The sequence below is a fragment of the Centroberyx affinis genome, unplaced genomic scaffold (assembly GCF_046629955.1).
Source record: "Centroberyx affinis isolate AG114_WGS23_722 - 3 ecotype Tasmania unplaced genomic scaffold, CSIRO-AGI_Caff_v1 ptg002570l_1, whole genome shotgun sequence".
In the NCBI taxonomy this organism is placed as follows: Eukaryota; Metazoa; Chordata; class Actinopteri; order Beryciformes; family Berycidae; genus Centroberyx; species Centroberyx affinis.
Window position 1 is genome coordinate 112,251 of NW_027280778.1, and position 17,157 is coordinate 129,407.

General features: G+C 40.2%; 1 protein-coding gene across 1 annotated transcript in view; it reads left to right on the forward strand.

The window, feature by feature from the left end:
• The window catches only part of LOC139656893 (cytochrome P450 2K1-like), a 29,618-nt gene extending 15,703 nt beyond the window's left edge, over positions 1–13,915 (forward strand). The window contains exons 6-10 of the mRNA XM_071534533.1: positions 8,642–8,812; positions 9,167–9,308; positions 10,032–10,216; positions 13,500–13,641; positions 13,728–13,915. Coding sequence (XP_071390634.1) covers positions 8,642–8,812; positions 9,167–9,308; positions 10,032–10,216; positions 13,500–13,641; positions 13,728–13,915 — 828 coding nt within the window. The remainder of the gene's footprint in view (positions 1–8,641; positions 8,813–9,166; positions 9,309–10,031; positions 10,217–13,499; positions 13,642–13,727) is intronic.
• The last annotated feature ends 3,242 nt before the right edge of the window (positions 13,916–17,157 follow it).

Sequence of the window (17,157 nt, forward strand, 5' to 3'; positions counted from 1 at the left end):
CAAATAAACAGTAAATATCCGACCGCGAGGTCCGACAGCCAGCTTCCTCCGATGCACCCGGGAAGGTCCGATGACGTTGTAGTATAGTTGATTATATCGCGATAACTGGATTACGTCATTTAGAGAAAACGTCATTTTGAGAGAAAAAGGGAAACGGGAATGTAGAAGAATGAGAACATGGACAATAAAGCAAGTTAAAATCAAGATTGCTTCTTTATTTGACAACACTACATTTATGGCGACGAGGATGACAGGAAAGAATTGCAACAAACTCAATGCAAGACGTATGAACGACACCGATAACAGGTTCAATTGCGAAGAAAACAAACTTTGAAAGTTTAAGCTAAGATAGACCACAAGTTGTTAGCATCGGGACCATGGCAGCCTCTCAGGCCCTACTATCCCCACCTAGTCCGTTGAAAGTCGAGGCAACGGATTTGTACACGGAATATAAAATGTGGAAAGAATCGTACACATTTTTTGAAATAGCCAGCGGATCTGTGGATGCAGAGGATGCGGTAAGGAGAGCTACACTATTGCATTGTATTGGAGCACCCACTCAGAGGATTTTTGCCAATCTTCCGGAAGAAAAAGGCACATTTGATGAGACAGTAGCCGCCCTTGACGCGTATTTCACGCAACGGAGAAATTTGGTTTTGGAAAGACACAAGTTTAGACAAAGAACTCAGTGCCCTGAGGAATCTGTCGATGCCTTTGTTAATGCTTTGAGAGAACTGGCGAAATCATGTGAATTCGGCATACTGGAAGACGACATGCTAAGAGATCAATCAAATAGTGGAAAAGTGTGCACTGAAAAGACAGCGGGACAAATTATTACAGGAGGAAGGACTAACTTTAGACAGAGCTCTCAAGGTTGCCAGACTGTTTGAAGCAGCACAAGCCGAGGCTAAAGTGTTTTCAGAAAACAGTGGTAGCAGCAGGATTAACGATAGCCATGTTAACTTCACCAGAAATGCAAGGGCTGCATGCGCAGAAAGAGGCAGAGCTGGAAGTAGAAGCGCAGACGAAGAACAAGGCTACAGCGACACTGTGTGTTACAGATGTGGAATAGCAACTCATAAAGCAGATGAATGTGGAGCCAAAACAGCAAAATGCCTGTACTGTATGAAAAATTTGTATTCGCAATAGATCCACAAGGTAAAGAAACAATAAGAATAAATGGTCAAAAGATCAAGATGGTGATAGATACAGGAAGCGGAAGAAACCTCATAGGAGAACACCTATATAAGAAAGTGTTTTCACACAAAACTGAAACAGACTAAGAGGAGATTATATCCTTATGGCCAGAAGACTCCCCTAAAGTGCCTTGGTTACTTTAAAGCACAACTGGCATGGGAAGGAAATGTCATAAATAAAAAAGTTTGTCATTAAAGGAAATGTGGAAGCACTGATGGGCAGAAGGTCATGCTTTGCATTAAAGATACTGACTCCTGGAAGAGATGTAAATGCAGTGGATCAGACAAACAGGTTCAGTAAGCTAACACAAGAATACGAGTCACTCTTTAAAGGACTGGGACAGATTGAGGGTTACAGTCACAGAGTAACAGTTAATGAGAAAGTTCCACCTGTAGCTCAGGGTTTGAGGAGAGTCCCTTATCCAATGATAGAAGCTGTAAACCAGGAACTAGACAAAATGCTTGATGATGGTATCATCGAAGAGGTGAATGAAGGATCTGAGTGGATTTCTAATATTCTACTAACACCAAAGAAAAACACAAAGGAAGTGAGACTATGCGGAGATCTCAGAGAAGTAAACAAAGCTGTAATCCAAGAGAGACATGGATGCAAGAAAAGGATTCTGGCAGGTAGAGTTAGCCCCAGAGTCAAGACACCTGACTACTTTCATCACACACAGAGGGTGCTACCGATTCAAGAAGGTTCCCTTTGGACTGTCAAGCGCACCTGAGGCCTTTCAGAAGGCTATGGACTCGATGCTAGCAGGGATGCCAGGCATCGTTTGCTACATGGACGTGATAGTACATGCTGAAAATGAAGAAGAACTGGAACAGAGACTGAGACAAGTATTTCAGAGGTTCAAGGACCGAGGTCTAACCCTGAATAGAGACAAATGTCTTTTTGGGTTACAACAGATTAAGATGCTAGGACATGTGATCTCAGCTGAAGGAATAAAACCAGACCCCCGAAAGATAGAAGCAGTTTGTAATGCACCGAGACCTGATGATGTGCTGCAGCTGCGCTCGTTCCTAGGTACATGTGGATTTCTGATGAAATTCGTACCAGACTACGCAAACATCTCGGAGCCACTCAGGAGACTAACATGGAAAGGACAAAAGTGGGAGTGGACGTCAGAGACAGAAAAATCATTCAATGAAATTAAAAGAGCGCTGATTAGTGAACCATGCCTAGCGTACTACAAGATCAATGCACCAACTGTAGTCATAAGTGATGCAAGCCCAGTAGGACTTGGAGCAGTCCTGCTACAGGAACAAACAGATGGACAGAATAAACCAATCGCTTATGCAAGCCGTTCACTGACTCCTACCGAAAGACGTTATTCACAGATAGAGCGAGAAGCTTTAGGATGTGTATGGGCAGTTGAACATTTCAGAACATACTTATGGGGAGGCAAGTTTACACTTCAAACAGATCACAAACCTCTCATATACATGTTCAACCCAGAGAAGGCAACACTCTTACCGCCCAGAATTCAGAGACTAGGATTAAGACTACAACCGTATGACTACAAAATAGAACACATTGTGGGAAAGTCTAACGTAGCAGACTCACTGTCATGACTTCCCTTACCAGAAACCGAAGAAAATGGGTATGTCGAACCGTATGTGGACACAATACTTTCAGTAACTATGCATGATGTACAAGCTATGACACTGGAAGACATTAAACACTCAATGACAGAGGATCAAACGCTACAACAGCTGAGGACAATAGTGGAAACAGGAAAATGGCCGAACCCGATTCCAGAGGAACTACAGCCATACAACAGATGCTCGGGTGAGTTGTCGACATATGATGGACTGATACTAAGAGGACACAGGATTGTGTTACCAAAATAGAAAGTGAAACAAGCTCTGAAAATCGCACACAAAACCCACCAAGGAGTGGTCTGCACAAAACAGTATCTGAGGAGCAAGTTCTATTGGCCTGGCATGGACTTAGAGGTTGAAAGACTGATCAGGAACTGTCCAGCCTGTGTGCTTAACCAGCCGCTGCATGAAGATCAACCTCTTCAACCACTTGAACTGCCACCCAGACCCTGGACTAAGTTAGGCACTGACCTAGTAGGTGCTATACAGAACAACTACATATTGACTCTAACTGACTATTATACGTCATACCCGGAGGCAATTGTCATAAATGACATATCTTCAGCCACAGTCATTAAGGAGTTGACAAAAAATATTTGCTCGGTTTGGATATCCTCTGGAGGTTGTCACAGACAATGGCAAGCAATTTGTAGGACAGATGTTTGAAACTTTCCTCACAACATGTGGAATCAAGCACATACGTGCATCACCATATTATCCACAATCAAACGGGAAAATAGAACGGTTTCACAGATATCTGAAGAAAGCCTTCAGAGCAGCAGAAAGTGAAGGAAAGCAATGGAGAGAGGAACTCCCGAAGATTCTCCTAGCATATCGCTCAACACCCCACAGGGCATCAGGAGAAACACCAGCCGAGCTCATGTTTGGACGGGACATCCGTACCAAATTACCACACCTGATGGAGGAAGCTGACAAGACAAAAGACATTCGAAAACACCACACCACAAACAATACACAGACAAAATGAAAGCCTAAGCTGACAAGACAAACAGAGCAAAGGAACACAACTTCGAAGTTGGAAACTTGATGTACATTGCCAGTATAGACAATGGTGTTGGGCCACGCCATAAGGTGAAACAAAAGAAAACTAATTAAAACAATAGGGCCAGCATCTGTGGCCTAACAAGAAAACCAAAAGCCTAAACTCTAGCCCACCCGCTGGGCTTAATCTCAGACAAAGGAAAAGCAGCGCCAAAAATTCCAACTGGCCCTGAAGTTCACACCTAGGTGTGAACTGGCTGGAATTCAAACTCCGGTCTCTCATTGGACGAGACTCGGGCGAGCCCCGGGATCCCCCATGACGTCACGGATGATATAAATTCTAGGAGCTGCCTTTCCGCATCGCCCCATCTTGCAACTCCGTTGCTATACAAGGTGGTACATTTTAACGTTCTAACTGTTCTTTTTGTTTAAGCCGAGGCACAGTCTTCAACTCGCTGGACGAGCCCAGACTGTTTAGTGTTCGCCATAACACTATTTGGATCCAGAAGGATTAGATTAGCTGTTTGTGTATCCGGCAATCTAACTCCTTGCGCGCATCTGTATGAGTAACCAGTGCGCGCAGCCGACCTGCAGAAGTGGACTGGAAGAGACTACAGCTGAGGACACTCCTTCCCTCCAAGAAGATAACGTAAGGATACGTTATTCTACCAAGTCGACTCCTGGCTGAAATCCTTCGCTGCCTATGAGGAGAGCCAGCTGACCGTTGCTCCGTGCGAGGAGAAATAACGGTCTCGCCGCGCCGACCCGCCTGGAGAACCCCACCGGCTCGACCCGACGAAAACACACACTAAATCACTCGAGAGTGATTTTCCCAAGTAAGAGGCTTTGGTTCTGGGCAGAGACTAGTATAGGTGTGTTATTTAAGCTTTACTGATCAGAAGCTACTGTTGTGCATATTGGGAAGCGCATTGGACCGCCGTGTCCATATTATGCTGTGAAACCTATCATTAAGCTTGCTGCTTGATTTGATTGTAATGTTTTGAAGCTGAATGTGTGCCATTGCATGTCGCTGGACTTGCAATTGTGTTTATCACCACGTAGAGAGCCAATATATTGCATTTTACTAGCTCAAAGACCAGTAACCCGGTGTACTACTTCCCAGTTGTATCCCGAGTTTCTGTGCGGTAAAAGGCTATTATTGGTGCTTTAGACGGCGAGTGCCCCCCTCTATTCTCTCTCTCTCTCTCCCTTACTAACCCACATACCCGCATCTCATTGCACATTCACCGCTACCTGAGGAGTAGATGGTGTTGGGTTTAGCTGCTTAATTCCAACCCCATCTTGATTCCAAAACTCCTCTTTGTTCAAACTGTGCGGTCACGGCCGCCATCTTGAACTCTCGCGAGACGTCCCACCCACGTGGTCACGTCCGCCATCTTGCTCTCTCTCTCTTCTTCCTTTTACAAACACACACACATACACATACAACTCTCTATATGCCATATGCTGTTTATGTCTTTTATGCTTGCTAGTTTAGATCCATAGTTATAGTTGTGTAATAGTGATTGATTAACTGAAGTGCTATTGATTATTGATTGATATTACTAAAGTAAATAAACACTGTTATATATTTAAAGAGAAGTTGTCTGTGATTTCTTATGCATATGTGTTGTAGTAACTGCTGGTTGTGAGGGCCTGTGTACGAATTCACCCTTCACTGTTCACTCATAAATGTACAGTGGTACTTAAACACTGTCATTGGGGGTGAACAGCCATTTTGAGACTGAATTAAAGGTACGGTTATTGGTGCCTGATTCCAGGGTGGTGCCCCGTTTATATTGACTCCCGTCAATAATCTTATGAATAATTAATAATTCCATAATTATTATTAATTGCTAATAACCAAACCTGCCCCTATCAAAGCCCAACAATGGTAAGCTGGATTCTAAAGTCAGAGACACTCGTTACGTACTTCTGAGAAACACCTCAGACAATTCCTTTGAACTAGTAAACACCGAAGATGGATCCAGAATCACAAGGAATGTTAAACATCTTCGCCACACTCCTGTGGTAATGGACCTTGATGTTGATGTGCCAGCAGAAGCGCGTGAGGACACTGGAGTTTTGGACATGCAAGATGCTCAGAGCGCTCCAGTAGAGTGTCCACAGGATGTTGTATCAGTTCCAGACAAGCAAAGTGTTACCAGAAGTGGCAGGGTTATCAGGAAGCCAGCCAGATACAGAGACACTTCATTAAGATAAATAAAAAAAGAAAAACAAAGTAACGGAAACTGTTCAGGTTAGTTTAAGGAAAAGAAAATGTTGATTTAGTGAAGACTGGTATTCCAGATTGATTTTGAAACATGTTATTGATTTAGTGAAGATTGGTATTCTAGATTGATTTGGAAACATGTCTGAAATATGTTGGTTTAAGAATTCTGAAATTTTTGAAACTTGTTATTGATTTAGTGAAGATTGGTATTCCAGATTGATTTGGAAACATGTTTGAAATACGTTGGTTTAAGAATACTGAAATTTGTTTAAAAGAAATGTTTGTTAGAGAATGTGGGAAAAAAAAGTAAAGATAACCTTAATTCTAACAAGGGGAAAGATGTAGTATAGTTGATTATATCGCGATAACTGGATTACTTAGATTTCCATTTGACCAATAATATTGCCATTTATTTTCAGTTCATTCCGAAGTGCTGGAGAATGGGTCTCCATTCTGTTTAGCGAGATGAGCCTCCTGAATTTGCACCCAAAATGCTGTCAGAACTTTCATTTATAATTGCCAACGCAGCCTCCATAATTCTCGACCGGAAAAGAGGCAGGAAAAAGGCGCGGAGAAAACAAAAAACCTTGGAGAAAAAAAATAAAAATACGACCTCGAATCACTGAGATGCTGATTCGCACGGGACTAATATTATCACATGACCTCTGTGTTTGGCGAAATATGGTAGGTAATTTGCAGTGAAATTTTTACTTTACAAATTATGGACATGGCAGATTCTCATGGGATTAAGATCACAGACGACCTCCGCAATTATTACAAATTACTAGAGGTCCCCAGGTAATACTAGTCCCGTGCGAATAGGGCTTTAGATACTAGTCACATACAAAATGTAATAAAACGGTCTCCAGCAACATACTGTACCATTGCAACATGTTTGTCCAATCCAACGTTAGCTGTGGGTAAATTTAGCCTCTGTAGCAGCACAGCAAGAAGCAGAGAACAGAACAGTGCCAGTAAAACAAACACACCTCAAGCTAGCTCCGCCCACCTGAGATCTTCCATTTTCCAATTCACACAGACAAAGAAGATGAATGAGGGGTGTCCTAGTGGCTAGCGTGTGCCGTGTAAATGCAATGTCCTGGGTTTGAATCTGGTCCAGTAAATTTGTTGCATGTCCTCCCAGTCTTTCCTGTCTCTCTCTACTTTGATCTGTCCAATAAAGGCAAAAATGCCAAAAACTTACTCTTAAAAGAAGACAAATGAGTGTCAGAGCTGCAATGTCCATTGGGTATGGAAGCCCATTTCCGCCAGTGTGATGAAAAAAAAAGATCCTGTAAGTCATTATAATGAGAATGACTTAGTGTCTCAAAATAATGACTTACTATCTCAAAGATACTAACTCATTTTGAGAAAGTTTCTCATTGTTTTGAGATACTAAGTCATTATTTTGAGAAAGTTTCTGATTATTTTGAGATACTAACTCATTATTTTGAGATACTAACTCATTATTTTGAGATACTAACTCATTATTTTGAGAAAGTTTCTTATTATTTTGAGATACTGACTCATTGTTTTGAGATACTAAGTCAATATTTTGAGAAAGTTTCTCACTATTTTGAGATACTAAGTCAAAATATTGAGAAAGTTTCTCATTATTTTGAGATTCTAAGTCATTATTTTGAGAAAGTTTCTCATTATTTTGAGAGACTAACTCATTATTTTGAGATACTAACTCATTATTTTGAGAAAGTTTCTCATTATAATGACTTACAGGACCTATTTACAAACTATTTAAAACTATTTACAATGGTTAAGTTATCTATAGTTAAACATAGATACCTCAATACCAACTTAAATCCTAAACAAATGGGTAGCCTCAGCGCCAAAAATGAAAAAATAGGAATGGGTGTATACTGCTGTCTCTTTAATTGACTGACAGCGATTGACACATTGATTTGGCAGGCAAGTGCATTATTTAATTGCATTTGCTGTATTTTATGTCTGTAACAGTTTTGTTGACATTAGTAATATTTGAAAACAATACAGTAAAACAGGCCCATGTGATATACAATGGGTTAGAAGGCCTTGTTCTCCATCTACAAATTAATTGGATTGGAAATTTCATTGGTAATTGAAACTGACAAATTTGGATCAGTGGTCAAACCTATCTTATGTAAAATAAAATGATGCTATTTGAAGAAGGTCTCGTATAAACTGACTGACAAACTTTCAAAACACTCTTTGTGTGTCTACAGACTCATACATGTGTATTGAAACACTTAAACTGGGTATAGCTTCGAAACCCTCACTGTAGTATTGATTTACCATGTTTTGTGTTTCAAAACCAAAATATTGTGTTTAAAGTGCTCCCAAACACTGATATTAGTGTTTCAACTCCAGCACCCCCCAAACACCAATTCCAGTGTTTCAATGGCTACATAGCACTGCTTATGGTGTTTCAGAACCTAATAACTGCTGTCTCCATACTCCCTCTTCTAACAGTGTACCACTTCATATTTTTCTGGAGTTTAGAATGAAAAATTAAATACAGTACATACAGTTGTAATCGTAGCAGAAAACATCATTGATAGTTTCATTTTTCAACTAATATATTTTCATTTATTTTCTTGGTCAACAGGTGTACAACATGTTCCCATGGCTGGGCAAATGGTTTGGTGACAGGAGACAAACCCTGAATGTTAATGCTGCCCACAGGAACCAAATGACAAAGTTGATCAGAGGTTTAGAAGAGACTCTTAATCCACAGATGTGCAGAGGCTTTGTGGACTCTTTTCTGGTCCAGAGCAGAGTCTGGAGGTATGGAAACATATCTATCAGAATCAAACGATTTATTGTTTCAAAATCAAATAATAAATCTAATATATAAATAAACCTAACCCCCCTATTTTTCTTCTTTCAAATCAATTCAGGTTATCTTATAGAATAAGCAAGCATTAATTGCCCACCAATCAGGACATAAGAACTTATTCTTCATATTTGTAGTGTGTGGTCATGTAGTGTATGGTCAATATTTATTCATACTTTTTTGTGCCATGCTTTCTCTACCCAGTGAACTACAGAGCACCTCAGATCTCTCAGCAGGATTTGCATTTTGCATCAGATTTTAGATTTAATAACTGTACTGATACATTTTTATGTGCAGGAATCTGGGAATATGAACACTCACCACCACAAAACAAACCTTTTGACAACAGTTAGCAATCTATTCGGTGCTGCTACTGATACAACAGGAGCTACACTGAGATGGGGACTTCTGCTTATGGCCAAGAATCCAAATGTACAGGGTATGGAGCTGCAGACATACAGTACACAGCTTATGTACCTGAACACATAATCACAGGTGTATCTTTTGCCTAGATACACATCTAGGTAAAAGACATAGAGATAATGAAAAAACATAAACACTGGTAAAAAATAAAATTAAAGTTTAATGATGCAGTTTTATAGCTTGCACTACCGTATTTCCTCTAATATTGGCCTGGGCCTTTATTTACCTCAACTGCAGAGGGTACCAGGCCTTTATTGGAAGCAGGCTTATATTAGAGACAGGCCTTTATTTCTAATTCCCTCTGTTTGATAAGTATATTTGCTCATATTTTACTATGAAACCTCCTTGTTGTCTGATCTGCTTCTGTTGGGGTTTGTTAGGTAGCCGTTTTTTTGTTACTGGAATCCATTACCGATAATTACGGTAATCGACGAAGGCATGCTCCAGAGACTTCCGCCAGGCACCAGGTCGCAGCTATTGCGAATTCACGCTTGTTTCCTTTGTTTTTTTTCCCGGCCTGTATTTGGGGCCGGCCTTTATTTGTTCGTGTCGACCACGCCCCCGGCCATTATCGGAGACCCAGCTTTTAATTGACTACCGGCTACTATTAGAGGAAATACGGTATATCACATTTGAACTGAAATGCCATCTGAACTAAGTTAGTCAGTAAGGGGCAAAGATCACCACAATAAATGTTTTAGCTCACAACTTTGTCAATTTCTCACCTTTCATCTCCCAGACCAGGTCCAGGAGGAGCTGAGCAGGGTGATAGGAAGTCGTCAGATTCGGGTCGAGGACAGGAAGAACCTGCCCTACACTGATGCTGTCATCCGTGAGACTCAGAGACTGGCCAACGTTGTCCCTTTATCACTTCCTCACAAAACCAGCCAAGATGTCACCTTTCAGGGTTACTTTATTAAGAAGGTCAGATTGAATACAAGGACACACAGTAACATAGATGTGAAGCAGCCTACACAGTTCAGCAGTATTGCAGAGAGGAGGCGAGTGAATGATCCTGGTTCAGTGTTTTGTCTGTAGACATTGCCAAGCCTCCTAACAACCACTAGGGGTCAGATAGGCTAACCATGAGGATATCAATGAGGGAGAAAGTCAGTCAGTCAGTCAGTGGCTACATTTACATGCACACCAATAATGCGATTAAGGCAATAATGCCAGTAAGGCAGAACCCATGTAAACACCATACTCTGATTATGACAATGCGATTATGCTCATAGTCAAAGTAAGCATAATCGCAGTAAGATATGTGGAGTACTCCGATCTTAATTGCATTAATAGGACATGTATACACCTTAGTCGCATTTCTTGAACTGTGACCAATTTTCGCATGTGTCCAGTTCACCATGTGAAGGTAAAAGGTAATTGTAGTCTGTGCTGGGCTAGATTAGGGGGTTATTCTCACCAATATCTGTCATCCACAGCAGCTTGTAGGCAGAGGTGTGACCAAGTCAACTTTGCTCGAGCCCCAAGTCAGTCTCAAGTCTTGAGGCACAAGTCTCAAGTCAAGTCTCAAGTCTAAATGTAGATTACCAAGTCAAGTCCAAGTCAAGTCCATGTCATTAATGTCAAGTCCCAAGTCTAAATGTAGATTACCAAGTCAAGTCCAAGTCAAGTCCACGTCATTAATGTCAAGTCTCAAGTCTAAATGTAGAACAGCAAGTCAAGTCAGAACAAATCAAGAGTCCAGTATCAATTTAATATCTTAAAGAAAACTAAATATCTAGGACTTTTCAGTGCAATATGGTTTTAATAGGATAAAAACTTGGTAAGAGCATCATGAGTTTGATTTCTAGAATCAGTTTCAACTTAAATTCAATCATTCCATACAAATTCAGAACACAGAATTTAAATTCAGTCGTCTGCTGGAACAAATCTCATCACTTTCAATCTAAGTCATTTACACAAACACAAGATCTCAAGTCAAGACTTTAGAAACCTTTTCAAGTCATCAAAGTACAAGTCAGAGTCAAGTCCCAAGTCACCAGAACCCAAGTCAAGTCAAGTCTCAAGTCTTCTCTTCATGTATCAAGTCAAGTCTAAAAAATTAAATAAGTCTATTTAACTTATTTAATTTTTCGCCTAGAGCTCTGGCTTGGATGTCGTCATATTTATCAAACAGGAGGCAATGTGTTAAAGTCTGTGATGCACAGTCCAGTTACAGGACATGTACTATGGGAGTCCCACAAGGATCGGTATTAGGTCCTTTATTATTTAGTCTTTATATTAATGATCTTGCTGAACAGTGTGCTGATGTCGATCTGCAGATGTACGCAGATGACACTGTTGTTCATGTACATGCTAAAACAGCTGACTTAGCAGCTGCTAAGTTAACAACTGCACTGGAGAGAATCACTCTTTGGCTTGATCAATCATGTTTGAGTTTAAATGTAAACAAAACAAAATGTATGTTTTTTTCTAAAACCATGGTACAAATCCCTGATGTTGAGATTCTCATTAATGGTGAACGAATTGATATAGTTACTGAATTTAAATATCTTGGCGTGTTTCTGGATCCAAATTTAAATTTTAAGAAACATGTCAAAAAAATGGTTAAAACCATAAAATACAATTTAGTTAATTTTAAACACATCAGAAATTGTCTCTCTCTGGATGCAGCCAAGATATTTATGCACGCCATGATTCTGTCCCGCATGTCATATTGTATCACCTGCTGGGGGCAGGCTGGTGAATCTACTTTGAGACCTCTGGAGTCTTTATACAAACAAACTTTAAAAACACTGGACAAAAAGCCAATTTGTTATCATCATTGTAGGATACTTGAGAAACATGAGTTATTGAGCTTTGAGAATTTTAGGTTATTCGCCAATTTGTGTATGGTCTATAAAATTTTAAATGGTTTGGCCCCACAGCCATTATGTGTTTTTGTCCACGCTCGCTCGTCAAATTCCATCAGATCCACTAGAATATCCTCCATACGAGATTGTACCATACCATTTCGCCGCACTGTAGCGGGGCAATCTGCTTTTTCTGTAAGAGCCACAAACCAGTGGAATACCTTACCTGAAGCCGTAAAGAGCAGTAGCTCTCTCAGAGTCTTCAAATCTAACCTAAAAAATCTGTTAAAAGCTGCTCAGCTCTGCAACCACTAATTTGGTCCTTAGACTTCTTTTTGTGTGTGTGTGTGTGTGTGTGTGTGTGGGCGTAGGTGGGATGAGGGAGGTGGGGGGAGTTGCACGCAGACGTGTGTAGCCATGTTGTTGTGGTGTTTCATCCCTGTATACTGTTTAATCTGTCTTGTTACTGTGTTGTATTTTTGTGACCTGCCAAGGGACTACAGATGCAAATTAGCTTAAAGCTATAATCTGGTATAGTGCATCAAATGGCAACATTTATGTTTTAACTGTACATTGTCCCTTTTAAATAAAATAAATTAAAATTGAAGTCCAAGTCATGTGACTCGAGTCCCCACCTCTGCCTGTAGGACATATTTTGGTTGATGAAATCGCTATATCCTAGGCGGCAGGACAGATCCTCTTGCAGCCTCTTACATTTTCAAAGCACTGCACAATTAAGCTCACCGCAACCAATGTAGGTACCTTGATTAAATATTGCACAACCAACATCAGGCTCTTGCAAAATAGGCACACAAAATTCTGTGTTTTTGTGCACACCAAGCTGGTAGGTTATTCCACAGCTTCCAAGTTTCTACAGTGCAAATCATCAGGAATACAGGAGACGGATGGTGACATCCTGGGGAAGCAACAACTGCCCTACTCCCGTTTCCACCATTCTCTCTGCATAATCGAAATAAGTACTTAAGTCATGTAAACGGGATTATTCCGGGGAGTTGTTCAGTTTATGCAATCATGTAAATGGCGTAATCAGACTATTCCCGTAATCGCAGTATTGGCAATAGTCGCATTATTGTGCGCATGTAAACGTAGCCACTGAGTGATTTACTTTACAGGTCCATGAGTTGCTTCGCATCTAAAGACAGCCATCTTCATGTTCAAGAAAAATGTATAACAAGGAGGGGAGGGGATTCATGTGCTTGAGGAAGGCGGAGTGGCCTTGATTTGTTGTTAAGACATGGCTGAACGATAGAATTCAGCATTGGACCATAAATTACACATAAACCCTTTAAAACATATTTTGAAATGATATTGCAGAATACTACTTCCCCCCCATATAGAAGACTTTCTTTACTTACATTCTTCATTGTCTGCAGGGGACCACAGTGTATCCTCTCTTGACATCTGTCCTGTATGATGAGACTGAATGGGAGAGCCCCCACACCTTTAATCCTGCCCATTTCCTGGACAAGGATGGGAAGTTTGTCAAGAAAGATGCCTTCTTGCCTTTTTCTGCAGGTTAGCTAACTCAGGTATCATTTCTTGTCAATATCAAGATCATTTACGTGAAGATGACCTGAAGACTATTCCTTGTTCTCTCGCAGGTCGCAGGGTTTGTGTCGGAGAGAGTCTGGCCAGGATGGAGCTCTTCCTCTTCTTCACCTCTCTCCTCCAGCGCTTTCATTTCGCTCCTCCACCTGGCGTTACAGAGGGTGAACTGGATCTGACATCAGCTGTTGGCTTCGTCCTCCACCCCTCACCCCATAAACTGTGTGCTGTCTGCCGCATATGAGCAGAAGGGTTTTAAAATGCTCCTTTGGCCAGTGTCGCGCAAGCAACCTTTTCTCGCAACTTGGTTACTTGTGACTGAGTTGGTTCTAATTTGAACCTCTTTGCAACTAATCTTCTTAAGATAATGATAATGAAATCCTGTACAGTGACAACACGTGTGAAAAAAGGCTAATTAGTTTAGCTAGTGTATTGGACTCAGTAGGATTTGTTACTAATTTTATAGTAATTTACTGCCACCTAGTGGTCATTGTTTATAGCTTCACAACGTAGCTCAGAAGTAGATGGAAGTGATGTAAAGGGTTGTTCTCTTTCAATCAGATAGGAGTCAAATGTGGCAGCCTTATGCAATCTTCTTCCATCCTTGCCTTGAAATGTCCCAAAACAGCACAATCTGTGAGTGAACCACTCAAATATTATTAAAGTAGTGTAAATGTGATCATCTTTGCAGTTTGAAGTAATTTAGTAATAGCTGTTCTCTTGCTGCACCACAATGTTGCTTTGCTGAGTAGGCACATGGTTCACACCATATACCTTTCTAATATTATTTACAAGTTTAAATACATATATTTCCGTAATGTTTACCATAGCTAAGTTGTACTTACTGTAAACTCCTGTATTTGCCTCTTTGTAGGAAGTTGTATACTTACACCCATGCTTGCTTATGATAGTTTATGTGCACTAGTTTATATGACATCATCTGTAGCAGCAGTAGTATGCTGTATCATTACAAATGATATTCTGTGATTGTAGTGTATCACATATTTGATACTGATTGTGTTTTTTGTCCTGAACCTGCTATTTTCAATGCCCTTCATATTGAGTTTGGAAGATCCAGTTGTTTGAGTGTAAATTTCATCCACCATTATGCACCATTTTATTAATTCCCACTGAGATGCTTGGTTTATAAATGGTAGTGCCTCTAATGAAATACCTGTGCATGAGTTTTGTTCTATTACAAGCTATATCCTGTTTCTATGTATAAAGTTCCATAATTAATCTTAAAAAATATGTTAGGATAAATCTTTATTGTCAATTACACTATGTGAAATGGATGAGGTAATAAAGATTCCTAAATATCTAAATCCATCTTTGGCCCAATGAAAATGTACGCTCACTGGATACATTCCTTAGATGAATAGTGCAAGTTCATTTCAAGGTTTCATATTTATTTCCTTTGAAAGTTCTATAAAGGCAAAAAGAAATGCATCCTGGTTTTATTCATAGCCAATGATATAGCATAGCAATGATAGAGTTTGACCCCATAATACAGCTGGACTCCCAGTTTCCCACAAAGTATAGTAACTATTGGTGGTATGTTCCATTCAATAAACTAGCAACTTTATTTTTGCTATGGGGTGCAGTGTTGTAACTTAACTTCTGCACGAAATAAACGAACGTCACTGTTCATCTTGTCTTCACTTTACTGAATACTCTCAAACATATTTATGTGTTGATCAAACACTTTTTAGTGATATAACTTTTAGGCTAGTCGCCATATTTCTCTCTGGAATACTTCTCAGTCTAGCATTCTCCTCCTGTATTTTCCAGAAGAAAAGCAGTCTGGGCCTGCAAGCAACATGTAGACCTATTCTGACATTAACTGACCAATACTGTCACCTAGTGGCAACTATCAGGTTGCCAATGCTAAATAAATCATGTCCATGTGTTATAAGGCCCAAATTACATAACAAATACAACATTTTCTATAATTTCAGATTAACCATAGATTAAACAAATGGTCTACATTGAGATGGTTCTGAACTATTTTTTCCCTTTGATCTTATAGGCAGCTGAAGTGTGAGAGCCTGTAGATGCCAGGGTAGAGAAGCTATAGAAAAGCTTGCTTTGGCAGGGGCCAGAAAAGTCAATGAAGAACTACTGTAGTTTCCAAACATGCTTTTATGTGATAGAAATATAGCCTTGTATCACAAGCAAGTGTTCTTTTTTCAGAGCCTTGTGGACTCCTGGCAGCAAAAGGGCTGTGACATAAAGTATAGACCCTGCCAAGAAGAGGAAGATGGTTCAATGACGAAGCTTCTGCTCTGCTTGCAGACCCCTTGGCAGAAGAGGCTCTTGCTGTTATATGGGCAACAGATGTGTTTACTAGATGCAGCATATCGAACAAGCAGGTGAGTATCTGTAGGACTTGTAAGACAGAAATGGTATTTGCTCTATCTCTATAATATACAGAATGTTATGCATCACCTGTAAGAAGAAAGGAATGCTGCTTTGTTTCCTTCTTCATGTTCACCAGTAAGTCATAGTGTAAGGACAGTTAGTTCTATTGAAGTAGGTGATTAGTCTAAACAATGCACCAGTTTGTACTTGTCTCACAGTACAAATAATAAAAAAAAATCTTTCATTCTCCTTCATTATTCTTTCACATTAGGTAGAACATATGTACCACTTTATTTTTTTTGATTGTGTTTTCAATGCCATTTCATTTGCCCACATCCAGAACAATATACCGGACACATTAGACCCACTGCAATTTGCTTACCGCTCAAATGGGTCTTCAGACGACGTTATTTCCACTGCCATCCACACAGCCCTCTCCCATTTGGAAAACAGGGACAGTTATGTAAGAATTCTGTTTGTCGACTATAGTTCGGCGGCATTCAACACAGTCACCCCTTCCAAACTGTACAGCTTTGGCTTGGCCCCCACCCTCTGTGACTGGATCTTGGACTTTCTCACAGGCAGACCCCAGATTGCACAAACTGTTGCAGTGGGAAACTTTTTGTTGGATTTTCAAGTTTGACATTTCCTGGTTTAAAGGAGGAGCTTGATTACACTTCATTCTTGTAAATTTCAGTTTGGCATGAATTGAGAAACATGAATTACCACTTATGCACCAAAACAAGAGTTTTTCTTCTTTTTATGCATCTTGTTATTAATGTATTTGTTTGTATGCACAGATGAGATTGTTTAAAATGGCATATTGCTATCTGTTTAAATTATACATTGCTTTTTGTTATTGTACCTATATAAGGAACCATGCCATGTGGGATCTGTTTCATTAACCACGCCCTGATGAAGAACGTGTGTGGTCAAAACTGGTTGCCGTTTTTAAAGCACGCTCTTTATGCCCATGAAATAAAGGCTTAAACTCCCTGCTCCGCGCAAGTGTGCCTGAAGACAGCCGATCTGGCGATATCCTTGTTTTTTGTCTATATCATCTGCTTCACAAATGATACCATACCTTCTGAGCACTCAACCTCTCCGCTAGGGCTGAACAATTAA